Source organism: Marmota flaviventris, chromosome 8, assembly GCF_047511675.1.
Source record: "Marmota flaviventris isolate mMarFla1 chromosome 8, mMarFla1.hap1, whole genome shotgun sequence".
Taxonomy (NCBI): Eukaryota; Metazoa; Chordata; class Mammalia; order Rodentia; family Sciuridae; genus Marmota; species Marmota flaviventris.
In genome coordinates, this window is record NC_092505.1 from 41593653 (window position 1) to 41613086 (window position 19434).

General features: G+C 45.2%; 1 protein-coding gene across 1 annotated transcript in view; it reads left to right on the forward strand.

The window, feature by feature from the left end:
- The window catches only part of Vps8 (VPS8 subunit of CORVET complex), a 252940-nt gene extending 239972 nt beyond the window's left edge, over window positions 1-12968 (forward strand). The window contains exons 46-47 of the mRNA XM_027951524.2: window positions 8731-8811; window positions 12356-12968. Of these exons, the coding sequence (XP_027807325.1) occupies window positions 8731-8811; window positions 12356-12505 (231 nt within the window). The 3' untranslated portion in view covers window positions 12506-12968. The remainder of the gene's footprint in view (window positions 1-8730; window positions 8812-12355) is intronic.
- Window positions 12969-19434: the final 6466 nt, after the last annotated feature.

Consider the following 19434-nt stretch of genomic DNA (forward strand, 5'->3'; position numbering starts at 1 on the left):
CATTGCTGAGGCTGGCTTTGAATTTGCCATTCTCCTGCCTCAGCCTCCTGAGCCGCTGGGATTATAGGTGTGCACCACAGCGCCTGACCTGGACTGCTGCCATTTTGATATGGGCTTCACCACCAACCAGAGTAACCTTTGGCTGAACTCCAGAGCTTTAGTTTCTTCAACTATAAAATAACCATAACAACAGTGCTTTCCTCACCAGGTTTTGTGATGATCAGAGAGGTGATAAGTGTATAGTGCTTGCAGTCATGGCTGGCATACAGCAGTTACATGCCCAGTGTATGTGAGCTGCTCCTGCAGTGCTGGTGGCTTTTTCTCTTCCTCATGTCGCAGAAGGCTTTAACCAGCACGTCCCCTTCTGCTATAAGAGGTCACACTGTAACTGTTGTTCTAGAGCTGTGATTGCCACTTCAAGTGCAGTCTTCTTCAGAGATATTCTGCCCAGTTCTCCCACACTGAAGGTATCTTAGCAACTTGTCTGTCTCTTTTATTATTTTATTACCTAATTCATTATTAGTTGTGACTTGTTGAGAGTTTAGGCATTAGTACATGCAGGGGTATGAGGGATCAGGTTGTGTTTTGGGTGGGAGTTTTGAAAAGTTATTTTCTGTTTGAAAGGGGAAGATAATAGGTATTTAGGGAAGGAAATAGGTATTTGGTTTGCTTTCATATCTGAAGCCAACATCTCATTTTAAGCAAGAGCTTTAAATGATTAGGACCTCCAGTATGAAACAGCATAGGTAGTAGCAGAGGTCTCCTGAGTCTTGGGACAAATTTGAAATTGAAGTGGAGGGCAGGCAGGAGAGAATTGGGCAATATGGTTCTAATTCTATTCATACTATTCCATCTCTGCCAGCAAATTATAGAAATGCCTGTGAAGGTGCCTAAAGTTTAAAAAAAAAAAAAAGATGATAATGTTGCGGAAGAATACAAAGTATTCCAAGTCTCTTACAAATTAGGTTTGACCTTCTTGTGTTTTAGTGTGGGCAGACAACTAGGAAGTGAAATGTTAGGATTTGGATTTTAAGGTATTATTTATTATAAAGAATAAAAAATGAACAAGCAGAGCTCAGGCTTTGGTGACTGTCTTCACATGTCTGTTGGAATGCTTCTTATCCAGAATCCCTAGAATGATTATTATCCCTAATAATGGGAACCAGCCTTCAGGGTGGCAGTGGTCATGTTTCCCTGCGGCGGAGCTTGATGTTCTGGTTAAGAGGCCTGTGGATCCTGACAGCCCTGGTTTGTTTCTTCCTTCCAGGGGATGTAATTACAGCTCTCACTTCCACCACATCTGTGAGTCACTGAGCTTTGAAATGTGCTGGCGCACTGGGTTAGCCCCAAGTCCCTCTCCCTGGGGGTCTCGTAGATCATCAGGACCTCATTTTCCACCGGATTTACTTTAATGCTTTGTATTACAAGGTCATCTCTAGGGCGGTCACTGTTTCTTCCTCTAATGTTCTGCTATAGTTTAATTTTCGGTTCTTATCACTGGACTTCATTACAGAGGAAGAAAGAAATTTGCTGTAGCAGACAGCATCAAGTGCGAGTTTCCTTCCTTTGCAATTGGAAAATCGCTCCTCATCAATTCTGTGCTGGAGTTTCGAGGTCTGGGAATGCCAGGAAGGGTGCTATATGTTTATGGATTTGCTAGACTAAGACTGTGTTCAAATTTTGTTGTTCCCCCTTTATTCTGTGCATGACACTGATTTGGAAAATTGGTTTCTCTGTACAGCATCTATAGACTGAATCTGTTATTTCCCTTCAGGGCTATCATGAGTCTTTGTGACAGCACCTCTAGTTGTTTGCCCTAGTTTGCTTCTGATTATGCAATAAAAGTCATGATTAGCTTCCATAAACATTACTATTTTTCTTGAAACTCTTGTGCCCTAAATACGTATTATCTCATGGTACCGGGTCTTTCCCTGATGTGGCCCAACTTGGTATTGCCTTGTAATAAATTGGCACATAGATCTGGAGCAGTGGTGTGACCTGCTCAGGGTATACATGGAGCTAGTGACAAGATGACAGCTCGGGTTTCCTGATCCCCAGCCTCTGGTTTTTTCTCCTAGGCACTTCTCTCGGGGTGTAAATAACCCAGGCACAAATCACCACTGCCATTTATTAAACATCAAACAGATACCAGCTTGCATGTTATTTCTATTTCTTACAATAATTCTGCAAAGTCGAGTTTTACAGCTAATGAAACCAAGACTTAGAGATGCCACATGCCCTGCCCAGAGCCACTCAACTAAAATCCAGGCTGAGCCCAGGTCTGTCAACCAGATCCCCTCCTTGTGTTCTTCTGCACTGCAGAGGGTTTAAGAAGCAGAAAATCTGCAGCTCGCTCTTCCATCCCTTCCTCAGTTTGACAGTAGATGATGATTCCACAGCTGCTCTGTGTCAAGCACAGTGCTGGACACTGGTGACCAGGTCAGACAAATAGGGACCTGTCCTCAGGCTCTCATTGTCATGAAATTTTCCCCTCTCTGTCCCCACAGCCCTCAGGGGCAACATCCCCCTCTTCCATTACCTCGTCTTGCCTGTTTTACCAGTAAACCATCTTCAATGCCTCCTTTCTTTCTGGTTCTGGAGCCATGTTAGGACAAGGACCACATGACTTACCTCATGGAGACTGGCTCTGTGTGCTGTGCCTACAGGCCCACTGGGCCCTGGCCCTCCAGTTAACAGCACATACTAAGTCCTGGGCATCTGCGTGCATTTCCTTCTGTTGTCTTCTCAACCCCTTCGTGTGGTGTAGCTGATTATGCAATAAAAGCCATGATTAGCTTCCATAAACATTACTGTCCCCATGTTATCAAAAACAAAAACCACCCAGCACAGAGGAATAGGCAACTTGCCTAAAGTGGGCTGCTAGTTATTGTTGGAGCTAGGGTTTGGACTTGGGCAGGAGAACCCTAGAGCACAGGCCCCTCCCCCTGCCTCCATAGTGTCACAGCACTTGGGAGCAGGTCCTGACCCATCCAGCAGGCCTCAGTCTCACTGAATGGGGAGCGACAGTAGGAGAGCTTTTTATTTTTTAAGAATATTTTTAGTTGCAGATGGACACAATATCTTTATTTTATTTATTTATTTTTATGTGGTGCTGAGGATCAAACCCAGTGCCTTATACATGCTAGGAAAGCGCTCTACCACTGAGCCAGCCTAATAGGAGGACTTTTATCCAAAGTCCACTCATTTGGAAAATTTTACCACTTTCCTAAAAGAATTAGTACTTATATTTTATGACATTTTAAAAATAATTTTTCCCTAAACCTGAATTAAACAAAATGAAATGGATAGTTCAACTGATACAGGACAAACATACCAGAGATCACTAAAATCCTTTACAGAGTCCAAGTTCTTGAAAACAGGAAGACAAATGCCAGTAATTTCACATGGGACCAGGAGAGCAAGTTGCTGCCTGTTGTTATACCTGAAATCAACAGTTCAAAACAAGCCAGGATATGGGATGACTTGGTAAATCTGTCAAACATTTTTTGGGATTCAGAGCATTGGGCATAGAAGTTCAATAGATGAAAGTCCAGTTCTGATATTCAGGGGGTTCCCAGTCTAGTGGGGGAGACAGATAATTACAGTCCACAGTGAGTGCAGCAGTCAGGTTATGCCTGGGTCATGTGGAGGCATTCTGGGAGGGGGCCAGAGCTGAGACTTCTGAGCCCAATGTACAGAACCCCCAAAATGTTATAATTTCAGGAACCTTTTGATGGCTTATGTAGACAGTATAAGAGTATATTTCAAATAAGACCTGCCCTAGCAGATATGCAATATATGATTTTCATACTTTTAAGAACCTCTAGTTTTTTCTATCAACAATGGAGAAGGTGAAATCTCTAGGTGGGGTTGTAATACCCCTGAATCTGTGAGACGTTTAACTCCTCTTGACATATTATTCCTCTTTATACGCTGGGACCTGATATAGTAGGGGATCCAGAAGTATCTGTTGAACTATAGAACCTAACCCCACTCATGAAGCTTGGACATGAAAGGCCATGAGCCTGTGAAGCACCTCAGAAGTCTGCATGGGCAGGGTCAGCCACATGGGCCTCTGTGAAGATCTACTTTTCGAGGGGTCTGTCTCTCCCAGTACTCATGTCCCACCTCTTGAACCTTAGGACCATGGCCTAGAGTACAGAGCTCCTCCCCTTCATGACATATTCTTATCACCAATGCTTGTGGGTTTTTTTTTAAGATACTCTTATTCGTGGAAGGATTTTCTTTCTTTCCCTTTTTTTTTTTTCTTTTTGGTGATACTGGGGATTGAACCCAAAGATGCTTTACCTTCAAGTATATCACCAGCTCCTTTTTTATTTTTATTTTGAGACATGGTCTCACTAAGGTGCTGAGATTGGTCTTGAACTTGCAGTCCTCCCACCTGAGTCACTGGGATTGCAGGCAGGCTCCACTGTGCCTAGCTTTGGGAAGAATTTTAAGGCAGGTTGAGGACCTATGAAGTCCTAGGCATGTCTACAAATAGACATTTCTCTCATTTCCCCTCAAGTGCCCTGGCTTTTGACACTTTACCACAGATATGCATGTGGCTCTGCCCATTAATGAGGTATGTCTCTCCTGCCGTGACTTTACTTCCAGAGGATCTAGACATCCCCAACAGTCACTCCAGTGAATGGTCTCTGGGTGCCCAAGGTAATGATTTATGTTTTGAGAAAGAGTCTGTCACCCATTATTTCATACCCATGGAACAACCATATTTTTCAATTTCGGAAGGATGTCATCATTGGAAAACCTCTTGGCATCTCTAGAAGTTTATGAGCCTAGAGGAGAAACGGAGTTATGCCAAGTCCAGAGCTTCATGCCAGCCCTGCCCACTCCTCTGGGTGTGCCATGTGGCTTGAAAGATGGTTCTGCCGGTGTCTACATTCATACTGGGCAGGTTTCCTGGCCTTCTCTTCCTCAATTTACAGAACCCTGTTCTATCACTTAGTAAAATAGGTGTAAGTCTTGTAATTCATGAAGATTCAGATAAACCACATAACAAGGACATTCTCTTCTAATCAAATATATTTTTAAATGTTTTTTGTTGTTGTAGATGGGCACAATACCTTTATTGTATTTATTTATTTTTATGTGGTATTGAGGATCAAACCCACACATGCTAGGCAAGCAGTCTGTCACTGAGCCACCACCCTAGCCCTAATTAAACTTTCTTAACAAGGTTTGCCAAGGTGCTTGTAAACTCCATGAATGTGGCAAACAGCATACCTCATGAGGTCACCTTAGAAAAAATTAATGCTAATTAATCAGTTACTTTGGTATATTTTGAATCAGGAGGAGACAAAACCCATAACCTGAGATTGTCCTGTTGCCATTAGGACTCAGTGAAGAACAGGGCAGTCTCCAGCTACCCTCAGCTGCTCCCTAGTACAGATGAGAGCCCAGATAGCCAAAGTGCGGACAGTGTTGCTTAGGAACATGTTAAGCCCCATCCTAGTCCTGCTAGCCAGAACCCACATTGTAACAAGATCCTTCCATGATTCTTATGCATATTAAAATGTGAGAAGTGCTGGGTCTGAAAACAAGGACTGGGCCATCATTTGAGACTGGTGTACTTTCTGCCTCAGTGAGCAAATCCCCAGGGGCTCGAGCTGTTTATTCTGCCTAGCATAGACCCATATGCAATGCAGTGTTTCCTGGGGACTTGACAGCAGGATTCTATTTTTAATAGTAGCATTCTCTATTTATGATCTGACACGACCTTCACTTTCCCAGAAAGATTGGAATAGGCTTCCAAAGTATATCCAATAGGATGAAATAAATAAACGAGGAAATCTATATTTTAAAAAAGCTTTGTGTCTCTGGGAAATAATAATATAAAACCAGGGCTTATCACAGCACATAGAAATGTTTGCCATAGAGTCCATGCGATTGCTAGTTCTGTGCAGCAGACCCTGTGGCTCTAACAGAGTTCCCTTGTAATAGAAACAAAAAAGAAAACAATTAATACAAGACTACAGTGTCTGACACAGCTTCTCTCAATGCATGATCTGGTGGAAATTTCACCAGTTCTTCAGAAGTGGCCAGCACCACCTACATTTTCCTTTGTAGTGTCTCATGTATATGAACTATTCATGAAATATACAATTTTATGAGATTTTTTTTGCTTATTATGTCCCTTCAAGGCAAAGGGCTGCTTTATACAAGTACCCCTGTAGGGCATGATCTTTTCTTGTTCTTGTTGTTCTGTCATTTGCCAACTTGATTTTTGCAGCCTCCTTTTTAATTAACCTGCCTCACCGCCAGTGTCCCTCCTCTCCTTGTCTGTTTGGGCCCTCCTTATTAAACCCTCACCACGGGAACCAGGCACTCGGCGCAACTCAGACAAGGTGGCTCTCTCTCATCATGTGGAATGTGGGCGAGCCGGCCCACAGCCAAGGTGCTGAGTGGACTGTATAGGGCACAGGTCCTAACCCTGCTCTGCTCCCCAGCTTTTGTTAGTAACGCTAACAGAATTGGAAAAGTCAGGTGTTAGGACCATATTTTCCACTGTTATGTCACTCAGAGGTAATTATATTTTTCCTCCTTGTACTCTGGTTTGAGCTGGGTTTGTAGTATTTGTCAGACCTTCAGATCTTCTTTGACTTGGAACTCCCTTGGGCATTTTCCATAGAATCTATCAGAGCCAGCCCTGTGGCTCTGATGTATAATAGAGCCATCTATTATCCTAGCCACTCAGAGGCTAAGGCAGAAGGATCACAAGTTTGAGACCAGCCCCAGCATCTTAGTGAGACTCAAAATGAAAAATAAACAGGGTTAGGGATGTAGCTTGGTGGAAAGCACCCATGGGTTCAATTCCCAGTACAAAAAAAAAAAAAAAAAATCAGAAATATCAGTGCTCCACACACTTTCTCTCCAAGAATGTGATTATCTTTCCTACTAAATAATATTGAGGACAAATGTGTTAAAATGTGTGAAGGCAAGTTTAACATTTCTCAGGTTATATAGGGACCTCTGTGTGTCTGGCAGACCCAGAGAATGAGGGGGAGTTCCAGGAGCCTCCCCTCTTTCTGCTGCTCACTCGGGGACACCCTGCCCTGCTCAGCACTTCCTTCTCAGCTGTCTCCACATTGCTGAACATACAGGAACTGAGGTGGCTGTGCCCTGCACTGGTGTCTGAAGCTAGATCATCCTTGACGGTATCTTCGGGGTGCCACATGGGATTCTAGAAGCCCTGTCACTGGCTGCTGCTCTCTGGATCTTGAGACATCCTTTCCACCTAGCCAAGAGACAGAATTGTGGTGAATTTCCTGTAGTGTTTTGCATTCTGTTAGCCCTGTGTAGGCTTTTTCTCCTAAGGGTGATGAAAATTTTGAGAGAAAGAAGAAAGCCATCCCTAGAAGACAAACTAAATTAACATACCTCTTAAATTTTCTGTATGTCAAGCTTTTTTAAAGTTCAGATTCTTCTTAGTAGGGGGAAAAATGGACATGCCGGGACCTTTCTCATAGAGTGAATGGTTTTGAGGATTTGATGCAATGACCCATGAGAAACAGCACACAGCTTGGCACACAGTAGATTCTCAGTATGTGGTAACTGCTACAGTGGTAGTATTTGTCCTATGGTAGTATTTGTCCTAGGCCTCCTTTGCTCATCGCCCTCCTGAATTTCTTCCATATCCTGTGCACTCCTGCAAGGCCAGCACATGTCTTCAGACCACCTCTTGCAGCCCTGTCAGTGCCTCTTCCCTCACCCAGCTCACATGGACACCCAGGCCCTCCGTCACTGAATCCATCTTACATTGGGTTTATGTTATGGAATTCTTTCCCAGAGAGTTCATAATCCAGAGCAAAGAAAGAACATATACACAAAAAACACTTCTGAAATCAATTTAAGGGTATCTCTAAATTGTGATAAAAGCTAGCATATACTGAGCCCTTGCATGCTGCCAGGCAGGCTTTAGATATCAATTTCAGCTGGTTTAACTTTCAGTAACTTCATGAGGTAAGCATTACCATTGGTCACAGGTGAGTCTCAAGAGTAGTAAAGTGACATGCCTAAGGTCACATAGCAGGCCAGTGTGAGAACTAGTATTCAGATTAACTTCTGACTCCAGGTCCTAAGGCTGCCACCCCCAGGATCCTACTACTTCTGTCCAAGTATGAGTTGAACCAGATCCACTAAGAGTAGAGCTCAGTCGTGGCCTGTTCCACCCCAGGAGCAGGTGGAGCAACACGACTCCACAGAGCAAGTTAGACCTTCTCCCAAACAGCAGCAGACTCATCTTGCAACCCTTCAGGTGGCTGCCAGCTTTACAGTGAAACAGAAGTGGCACAGTTTCATCTATAGTGCATCCCCACTTCTATCACAGAGAAGGGGCATCTTTGCTGGCCATTTCAAGTGATGGATATGGAATTCAGGTTGGATGGAGCAGAGTTGCTTCACACAGTAATGGCAGAGAGGAATTAAGACACCTAAAGGAAGCTCACAAGGAAACTTAGAGACCACATTGGGAAAAGAGTCCATAGATAGGTCCACTTGGGTAGTGCCAAGGAAGGACTTTGGAGGGACAAGCCCATTTGTAATAAATGCTCAGTAAAATCTGTCTCCCTGATAGCTGGTAGCATAGATTTTCTTCAGAAGAATGAAGGAACCACATGTCCTGCTTTGCCGTAGTATGGGACAAATTCACTGACTGCCCAAGAACCAGCCACACGGTGTTATTAATCCTTACTATTTTTTATTTCTTAGGCAACCTCAGAACCCGTTCTGGATCCACAGCAAATTCAGGCATTTGATCAGCTTTGCCATCTGTACCGAGGGAGTTCCAGGGTAAAGTCTATGTGGTTGTTTACCTCTCTGTTTCCCCATTTATACTTTACTGTTTTGGAAAGACCGTGTTCTGGAGCCCTCCGTCTAGCCTTCTCCTTAGCCTGGGAGGTTCCCTGGCATCCCTGTTATGGCCACACGGTCCTCCAGCCCAAGGAGCACTCAGAACTTAGCAAAGCGGGCAGAAGTGGAAAGAGATCTGGCCCTTACCCACTTTGGTCTGTGGGGACATGGGTGAGCCTCTATGTTCCTGTGTCCAGAGAAAATGAGCCAGAGCCTTTATTTGTGTCAGTGGCTGCCTAATCTGTCCTAAGGTCCTGGGCATCTGCATTGGTCCAACTAGTTTGGACCATGGAATCAAATTCAAAGCAGCAGAGGCTTAAGCAAGATGGAAGTGGAAACTCAGGTAGCCAGGGCGTCTTCTATGAACCACCCTCCGTGTTTCCTCTTTCATGACTCTGTAAGGACATTGTGGCTTAAGATTCACATGGTTCAACCCTGGTTAGAGCTTCCTTTTTATATGGTTATAAAAAGAAAGATGAGGATGAGCCTTCCCTCTTAGGACAGTGCTAGAAGTCATACAGACCACTTCCTCTTATCTCCACGGTCTGGAGGGTAGACCCACGGCCACTCCTACTACGGTGGAGACTGGGAAATTGTCCTTAATTCCAAAGGCCATGGGCTGAAACTCTTGGTTTCCTATAACTGGAAGAAGAGTACAGGTTTGGAGGGAGGGCTACGCGAGCACAGCCACCCATCAGTCTGGCGTCCCATGGGCACTTCAGAAGTGTTCTCACTCGCCTCTCTGCCTGCTCTTGCTTGCCTAGTGCCTGCCTCAGCCCCTCAGAGTAGCACTGGTCTCATCCTCCACCCTCTATCCACTCACCTTAGGCATCTTCTCCATTTCTCTTTCCCCTCCAAACTGCGACTGTCCTGGGGCAGGCCTCTTTGTCACCACAGAGGCCACTTCAGGTCTTCTGATCAATGCTCCTGTCCCCAACCCATGCTGCTGCCTAGAGCTTCTTTCCAAATCTGACTGACCAGTTGACCCTTTTCTCAAAACTTCTCCTGGCTGTCCACTGCTTAAAGGGAGGAAGTCCAAACCCTGCCACCACCTCTACTCCGCAGCTCCCACTGGCCCCAGCTGTTCCCTGAGTTCCTCCCCACCCAGCTGCTCCTGTGCTGTGCCTCTGCCTGGGTGCCCTTTGCCCACCCACACTTCTAGGCAAACACCTGTGAGGCCAGGGCCATTCTCTGTAGCCCGGACCAAAAATGGCGTTCCCCTTCAAGAGCTGATCTGGGTAGAGGTTTGTCTGGGAGACTTCTCCAGTGGCCTCCTGAATGTCTCCCAGCAACTCTATTGAACTGGTGTCACCCCATCCCTTCCCAGATACAGCCAGGCTCTTCCTAGTAGTTGAGGTGCTGACTTTCCAAGGACAATCTTCTGCTTCTAAATGTTAAGCTCTTATTCGGGTCCATCAATTTCTTGATCACTCAGTTACAGAAGGAGAATACAAAAATATCTTTTTTCTTAAGAAGAAACATTTTCATGTGTGTGGTACTGGGAACCCAGGGGTGCTCCATCACTGAGCTATATCCCTAGACATTTTTATTTTACTTTGAGACAGGATCTCACTAAGTTGCTGAGGCTGACCTCGAACTTGTGATCCTCCTGCCTCAGCCTCCTGAGACTCTGGAATCATAGGCATCCACCATCTTACAGGACCAGAAAAATTTTTTATGGTTGGTTTTTCTACGTCAGGTTGTCAGAAAGTGAGAGTTGAGTGTCTTTGTCCATTCTTTAAAGCCCCAGGGACAGTCTCCTTTCAGATGCTTCACAGCAAAAAAGGAAGAGGCACAAAGTGGTGCTCAAGGAGAGCGAGGGATGTCTCTGTGTAACCTGCACAGGTACCAGTGGAAGCCCTGGCTTATTGCTTGAGCAAACACCTGTGAGGCCAGGGCCATTCTTGAGCCAGCCTCCCCCATGTGTGTCCCTGGCCAGCTCAGTGCTTGCAGTCAGAGCTTCTGTATTGGGAGTTATTGAATATGAACTAGACCATGGCCATGTCATGAACAGGACCTGGGACTAGATTATTTTTTATATATTGGCACTTAGCACTTAGGGGCTTTCAGATGGGTCCCCTGTGTTTTCCACAGAAGTGACAACTGGACACATGTGAGCCTTGTGCCATTATTGCCAGTATGACAGGAGACCCTTTGTCAGAGGACAGCTACAAGGCAGGGCTGTGGGCAGCTTGGGTGAGCCACAATGGCCTTTCAACCTGAGTTTGAATCCTATCCTGCTGCTTAATGCTGGGTGACCTTAACTTCTTGGGACTCCGGCATTTTCACCCCAGAGGGTTGTTGTGGAGATAGAATAACACTATGGACAACACCTGGCACAGTGTCTGGCACTGGAAAGATACTCAATGCAGTTCCCTGAGGCTGTTATAGGTCCCCAGTAACCTCTGACATGGCGCCAAACACAGAAGGGTTGCTCTGAGGAGTCCCTTGGCTGGCTTATCACAGTCACCCTCTCTCCAGGGTGGTCACTTTCCCTAGGCGCTCATCAAGCCTAAGCAGGTTTCCTCAAAATGTTAGTGGTGGGACACAGAGGTCCCACCTACCACTAATGGGAAGCTTTGCATGGTGACCCTGAGTTTGCCTTCGAGTCACACTGAGGGGCAGGTCCAGGTGGTTCCCTTTATTAAAGAAGGGGAGCAGCAAGCCAAGACAGAGCAGGTGGAACATCTCGGACCCCAAGGTGTGGGACTTTTCCCTGACCATTAAGGACATCTTCGGGGCTAGACCGTCAGGCTCCCAATTCGCAGAAAGCTTCCTTAGGTGAGAGGGAGGGCACCAAAGGGGCGGAGCTGGCTTTCTAAGGGCTGGTATGCCCTTGCCTCCTGCAATGTGTTCCCTCCTAACAGGTCTTTCAGAACAGAGCTATTAATAGTGGCTATGGTGGAAATAGGAAGTAGAGAGCAGGGAGCACTCATTTGGAGAAGGTAGAGTCTCTAGTTCTGCTCTGAGGCCCTAAGTTTGAATTGGTGGCTGAGTGTCCCTTTCTTTGGAGCTATCCAGGTTATAAAAGAGAGAGGGCAGAGCCAGCAGTCATAACTCAGGGTCACTTTCTCTGGGGAGAAGGCTCCAAGAGAGAGGTGGGAAGAGGGATGAGATGAACTGGGAGTGGAGAACCTCACCTCCACAGGGAGAGAGGTGGCAGGAGAGTCACACACAGCAGCTGGAAAAGAACAGGTGTGAGTGGGCCAGGATCAGACAAGCCCTGCTGGGTCAGAGAGCACAGTCTCTGTGCCCCTGGGAGTGAACATCCAGTCTCATCATTACCAAATGGGGACTTGCCCAAAGCCACACAACTAGCTTATGAGTTCTAGCCCTGGGGTCTAAACCATTTCTTTTTACTCTTCCCACAAAGTAGCGCTACCTGCTGCAGCCAAGGCCCCTCTGCACCTCTGTTCCCCCACTCCACCCCCACACAGATTCTCTGCCCAACTAGCTTACCTGATGTATGTCCCCTTCTTTGCAGCTGGCTCTTCTTACGGAACTCTCCCAGAATCGCAGCAGTGAGAGCTACAGGCCGTTCAGTGGCTCCCAGAGTGGACCAGCCTTCAACAGCATCTTTCAGAATGAGAACTTCCAGCTGCAGCTCATTCCCCCACCTGTAACTGAGGACTGAAATACCATAGGTCCCAGCCCTGGAGCCCAGAGGCAGTCCCAGGGCAGTGGGGAGGGACCTTGCCTCTGGACACTCGCAAGCAGAGGTTCCTGGAGAGACCCCACCCATGAGCCCATTGTAGCCTCCCCATACACAGTGTTTTCTTGGCTTTAGTCCACCAAACTGGCCGATTTTGTTTTGCTTGGAATGTCACATACCTCCATCCAGTTCATTAGAAAGTACATTTTGCTCATTGGGACTTTCCCATTTCCCATAAAATCTAAAGAGTCAGTGGAGTTCCAGAAGATGGCATTCCAGGTGGGTAGCATGGGAGGCTTCAGCTGCTGGGAGCAGAGCTGTGTAACAGAAACAGCAGTGAAGAGAGCAGGGGCTTGGGGGCAAGGCACCCCTGTTGATGTATTTATGTTAAAACCCATGTGAGTGGGAGACGCCCTCCCTAACAATAAATGTGTCTGGCAGGCTGGCTGTCAGTCTGTTAACTCATAGAGGATGTTTAGAGCCACAGCTGAGTAGCTCTAAGGGGACACTGACTTTAGTCAGACAAACAGCTCCATACAGAACCCAGCTATCCAGGTGCTCCTATGGCAGGGGCAGGACTGCTAAGGAGAGCGGGACCTGTACAGTTTTCAGTCCTGGAACTATATACCATTGAATCAGGAGCCACAGAAGATCACTACCCAGAGACCTAGGCTCACACCTCAGATGCTCAGACACCCTGACTCATCAGTTCACTCAGGAATGATCTGGCTCTCATGATAGATGCTAACCAAACCCACAGGAAGTAGATGTAAAACTAGATACAGATAGTGAGTTTTAACAGAAAATAGATCCATGCACAATTGTGTTCCAGAATGAATCACAACTTCTTAAAGCCTCAGTTTCTTATAGAGCAGAGCAGTTATAAAGATGAAATGAGATCACACATGCAAGCAGTTAGTATTGGGCAGGTACGTGGCACACGCCAAGAACTGTCCGCCTAGCTTTCATCATGGACTCCTCCCAGAGCAGCACAGGGTACTTACTGCCCCTGGAAGAGGGTATGAAGAGGCACCACCTCCTAACATCTGGAAGGAAGTGGTGGAGCATTGAGTGACTGCCATGGGTGTCCATGGCAGCCAAAGGAGGTATCTCAGGGATGATAGGTAATTTAACAAAGAGGCACAGTGAAGAAGTGGCAGAGCAGGGATTTGAACTCAGAACTGTGATTCCAGCGATGCTGCCTCCCCAGCGTATGTATCAGAAGGTCTCCCAGGAGGCCTAAAATTGATGCCGAGGAGCCTTGAGATTTTTAACTAGAACTCAGTGGTTACCCTTCTTTTTCCTATAGTCTGAAGAACTAAAGCAGAAGAGATATACAATATGAAAAAATGTAAATTGTGAGAGCAAAACCCTAAAATGTATTTGGGAGAGATGGAGTAAAAGTAGTTATTTTATGTAGTCAAGGTAAAATAGTTACCAGCTTGAAATAGTCTATTTTACTATGCTTCTTCTAAGCCTCATGATAACCACAAAGCAAAATCCTATATAGTAGATACACAAAAGAATCAAAACACACTCCTAGAAAAAAATTTCTCCCATGTTCATTGCAGCGTTATTCATAATACCCTAGATATGGAATTAACCTAAGTGTATCTTAGTGGATGAACTGGTGAAGAAAATATGTTGTATATACACATGGAACACTATTCAGATTTTTTTTTCTTTTTTGGGGGGTGGGGTACGAGGGATTGAACCCAGGGATGCTTAACCACTGAACCACACATCCCCAGCGCATTGTTCTATTTTATTTAGAGACAGGGTCTCACTGAGTTGCTTAGTGCCTTTCTAAGTTGCCGAGGCTGGCTTTGAACTCATGATCCTCCTGCTTCAGTCTCCCAAGCTGCTTTGATGACAGGTATGTGCCACCATATGCAGCTACTATTCAGCTTTTAAAAACAGGCAACCCTATTATTTACAGCAACATGAGTGAACATGGAGGATATTCAGTTAAGTGAAATAAGCCAGGCACAAAAAGACAAATGCTGCCTAACCTAACTTGTATGAGGAATATGAACAAGTGGAACTCATAGAAACAGAGTAAGATGTTAGCAGCCAGAAGCTGGGGAAGGTGTGACATATTGGGGAGATGTAAAAGGACACAAAATTTTGATTAGGAGGAATAAGTTCAAGAAATCTATTGTACATCATGGTGAGCACTGTTTATTATACTGTTATATATTTGAACATTGCTGAGAGGAGATTTTAAGTGTTCTTAGCATAAGAAAAAGATAATATGTGAGGTGATATATTGAATAGCTTGATTTAGTTATTCCCCAATGTATACACACATCAAAGTATCATGGTACCCACCATAATTATAAATAATTTTTACATATAAATTTTAAAAATTTTTAAAGGCAGTTTACTGCGTATCAGAACCCTGTTCAAGTCAGAACCAGGAAATACCAACAAATTGTTCTTCCCCAGCCGCTTTCCTATTTAATCAGTCCCCAAGAGTTCCTTTACTTTTTGTCATTCAAGCCATAGCACAGTTGAATAAATTGATACACCTTTGCATTCAGGTCCTGCCTTCCTAAGAATGTCCTCCACATTGGGTCTGAAGAGCCCTTGTCTCATCTAAGGGTGGACAAGATGCTGGGCAGCTCTGGTACAGTCTCTGCCATCCAAAAACCTGTTCTGTCACCTCTCATGGCACTTAGCCCATGTTTTACTCTGTGGTAACTTCAGGTCCCAATTCAAAGCAGTTCCTTAGGGGCAAAGATTTCTGGGAAATATCTTTAGAATCACCAAACAGCTGGTTCTGCCGACACCACCATGTTTTCTGCAGCGTGGGGTGTGCCCAGGGTGGCACAGCTGGCTTGAAGTCAGGCACCAGGCAGCTCCAGTGCCTCATCCAGCCCCATGCTGAGCCCTGGCTGTGTCTCTAGGACACATGCTGCTCCTTGACTGTGACAGGTGATATGAAGGGGACTCCCAACTTCCAAGAGGGAAAGTTCAGAGACCCTTCAGCTACCGTTTGGGGAGGGCAGGTACCTGGTCTGAGCTTCTCCCATACTGTCCGCGGGGCAAGAGGGTGTTGGTCCCCTGAATGGGATCGGATCAGGGCACTAACGGGATCGGGGGCGGACATTCAATTAGCCAGAACCAGCAGTGTCTGTCATCGCTTTGTTCTCTGTAACCAGCAAATATTTGGATGATGTCTGTCACACCTGAAAACAGTTCCTCTCAGCTCTCACAGCCTCAGCCCGATTCCCCTGAATCCTTGGCCCCCTGGATGCCCCCGTTACAAACTCAGTCATCCCAGAGTCAGATGCTGCTGGCTTCCCCGGACAAAAGCGTCCAACAACAGCCCCTTAACATCACCTAGGGAGGTGTTCTGGTCAGCCTTTCACTGCTGTGACCAAAAGACCCAGCCAGACAGTAGCAGAGGAGGAAAAGTTTATCTGGAAGCTCACAGTTTTAGAGATCTCAGTCCACAGGCAGCTGGCTCCATTCCTCGGGGCTCAGGGTGAGGCAGAACATGGCAGGAGAGTGTGGCCCAGGGTGGCCACGTGATGAAGAGGAAGCAGAGAGACTTACTCACCATATACAAAATATATAGCCCGAATCCAAGCCCCCAGTGACCCACCTCCAGCCACCTCAACCGCCTTCAGTTACCACTCAGTTAATCCCACAGGGGATTAATTCACGGATTGGGTTAAGACTCTCATAACGCAACCATTTCTCCTCTGAAATTCTTCCATTGTCTCACATCAGCTTTTGGGGGACAGCACATCTAAACCATAACAGGAGGAACACTAAGCAGAAAGTGCCCCTATTGCTCTGTCAACACTCAGTTTTACTTTTATAATTTAAATGTTATAAAAAGATAGCTTGAATTTCCCTCTGTGTCACAGTTTTCCTTTGGGCACTTTCAGAATCTGGACAGACCTTTCCTTAGTGGGGTAACTGTTACCAGGTGTGATTCGCCGTGGCCTTGGTTTTCCATCCTTCCTTTTACATTTTATTCAAAGGGAGCTTTTGTTTTTTATAAAAACTCTGAGGACATCATTCCAATGGGAGCATCACTAACGCCCCAAGTAAACAAACTAGCCCAAGTTTCCGTGTGTGGTTTGAATGTGGTCCCTCTTAAGTTTCTGGTGTTGACCATATCATTGCAGTGATGTCAACTCTTGGGCAAGACTTAACTAAATCTTGACTTATTTAACTAGATAAGTATCTAGCCTGCCCATTTAACAAGGTTACTACAGCTAGGCTCAACTAACACAATGTCAAAGCCATTTAAAAACTGAAAAGTTAGCGGCTGGGGCTGGGGTTCAGTGGTAGAGTGCTTGCCTAGCATGTGCGAGGCCCTGGGTTCGATCCTCAGCCCCACATAAAAATAAATAAATAAATAAAGGTATTGTGTCCGACTACAACTAAAAAATAAATATTGTTTTTTTAAAAAAAAAAAGTCAAAGGAACTGAACAGGCACCTCACAGAAGAAGAAATATGAATGGTCAAAAAATATGAAAAAAATGTTCAACATCTCTAGCAATTAGAGAAATGAAAATTATAACTACACTGAAATTCCATCTCACTCCATTCGGAATGGCAATTATCAAGAAGCAACAATAAATGTTGGCAAGGATGTGGGGAAAAGGATGTACTCATATATTGCTGGTGGGACAGCAAACTGGTACAACCACTCTGGAAAGTAGGGAGATTCCTTAGAAAACTTGGAATGGGACCACCATTTTACCCAGTGCTCAGCTTATACCCAAAGGACTTAAAATCAATCAGTATACAACAGTGACACAACCACATCAACATTTATAGCAGCTCAATTCACAATAGCCAAGTTTTGGAACCAACCCTAGATGCCCTTCAGCTGAGGAATTGATAAAGAAAATGTGATATATATATATATATATATATATATATATATATATATATATATATATATATACACACACACACACACACACACACACATACATACATACATACATACAATGGAATATTACTCCACCATAAAGAAGAATGAAATTATGGCATTTGCTGGTAAATGGATGGAACTGGAGAATATCATGCTAAGTGAAAAACAAAGGTCAAATGTTCTCTCTGATACGTGAATGCTAACCCATAACAAGGGAGGGTAGAGAGGGAAAGTGTAAAAGTTCATTAGATTAGACAAGGGGAATGAAGGGAAGGGAGTGGGGGTTGGGAATAGAAAAGAAGAGTGAATTGGACATAACTTCCCTATGTTCATACATGAATATACAACCAGTGTAACTCCACATCATGTTCCACTGTAAGAATGGGATCAAAATGGTAATGGGTTGCACCCCATGTATGTATAATATGTCAAAGTACACCCTACTATTATGTATATCTCAAAACATCAAATTAAAAAATAAATTGAAAAGTCTCATGTAAAAGCAAGATATTAACATTCCCTGCCTTGGACAGTGCATTTCTCACTTGCTTTTCCCAGTTGAAAAGCTCTCTGGAACCCTACAAGTGCCTCATCCACATCTGTGTGAGGAGTTTTGCATACTTTAACCTCATTTATTTCTCTTCTCAGCTGGATCTGGTTTGAAGGGTGGTTATGTTGCTTTTTCTTTAAACATTCTCTTACATGTTCTGGACAAAAATGTAACACATGATTAATACTATTAGGTAACTTTCTGATTAATCTCAATCCCTTTCTTTCAGCATGTCGTCAATGAATTGTGGCTTGTCTGCAATAAAGCTTTATTTACAGGTTAAGAAAAGATTCAGGTGTTGAAACTTAATGGCTGTGGTATTAAGAGGTGGGGCTTTTAAAAAGTGATTACACCAGGAGGGCTCCTCCCTTCCTATGGGATTAAGATCTTTATAAAAGAGGATTCGTGCAGCAATTGGCTGTATCAATCCTTCCCCTTTCTGCAGGGAGGGAGGACTTGGGGAGTCTCCCCCTGAGCTCATGGAACAAGCACCATCTTGGAAGCTGAGAGCAGCCCTCACCAGAGGACTGAATCTACCAGCACCTTGATCTTGGACTCCCCAAACACCAGAACTGTAAGAAATCAAATTTCTATCTTTTACAAATTACTCTGCACTCTAGTGTTCTGTTATAGCTGCACAAAATGGCCTGAGACAATCTCTGTGAATAGGTATGTGTTCACGTTTATTTTTGTAGAATTTATCGAACGGCATGGTGTGAGGTATACATCCAAGTTTCCTTTCCTCCATGCTGTGGTGTAAGTTGCCTAATGTTAACCAGGGATTAAGCCAGTGAAGGTAAGCAGAGCCCTGGATTCAAGGTTTAGTCAGAGATGTCAGTCCAAGGGCATCTGGCAGGATGGTGGACAGGGTGGTATCCAGATACTGCAGCTAGCCCAGGCTTCCATTCTAGCCATGACCTAGCCTGCACCAGGTTCTGCCCCACACCTGCTACTGGGTGGATGTGCATGCAGGGCCTGGAGCACCAGGGTTAGGAGTCACTACTGTCCTCAGGCCTGCCCCACCCCCATCCCACCTGTGGGTAAATCCAGGCAAAACCTGGCTTGGCCTAGACTCCCAGATAGCAGCCATCAGGCCTTGAGCATCTTTGCACGGCATGTTGGCCACTCTACCTCGCTAACCCCAGGCAGCTGCTTCCCGTCTTCCTCGGTGGGTTCCCTCTCAACTGAGGCATACTTGGAACTCGGGGTTCAAGACTCCAAATGCAGCTGGGGATGAAGAGTGAAAGCCTGGCTAGGAGGTGTCCCCTCCTGCAGTAGCGCCTCAACTAACAGGGAATAGGCTACTAGGGGGAAGTGGAGTAGAGCAGGATCCCTCTGAAAGGGACAGGAAACAAAGGCTATTCTTGGGACAATGCTGGAGAGCAGGGGGGAGGAGCCTGCCAGAGCACATTTTATGGGCTCTTATTAGTAATCTGTGCTGCATTTGGGGGACATCCAAG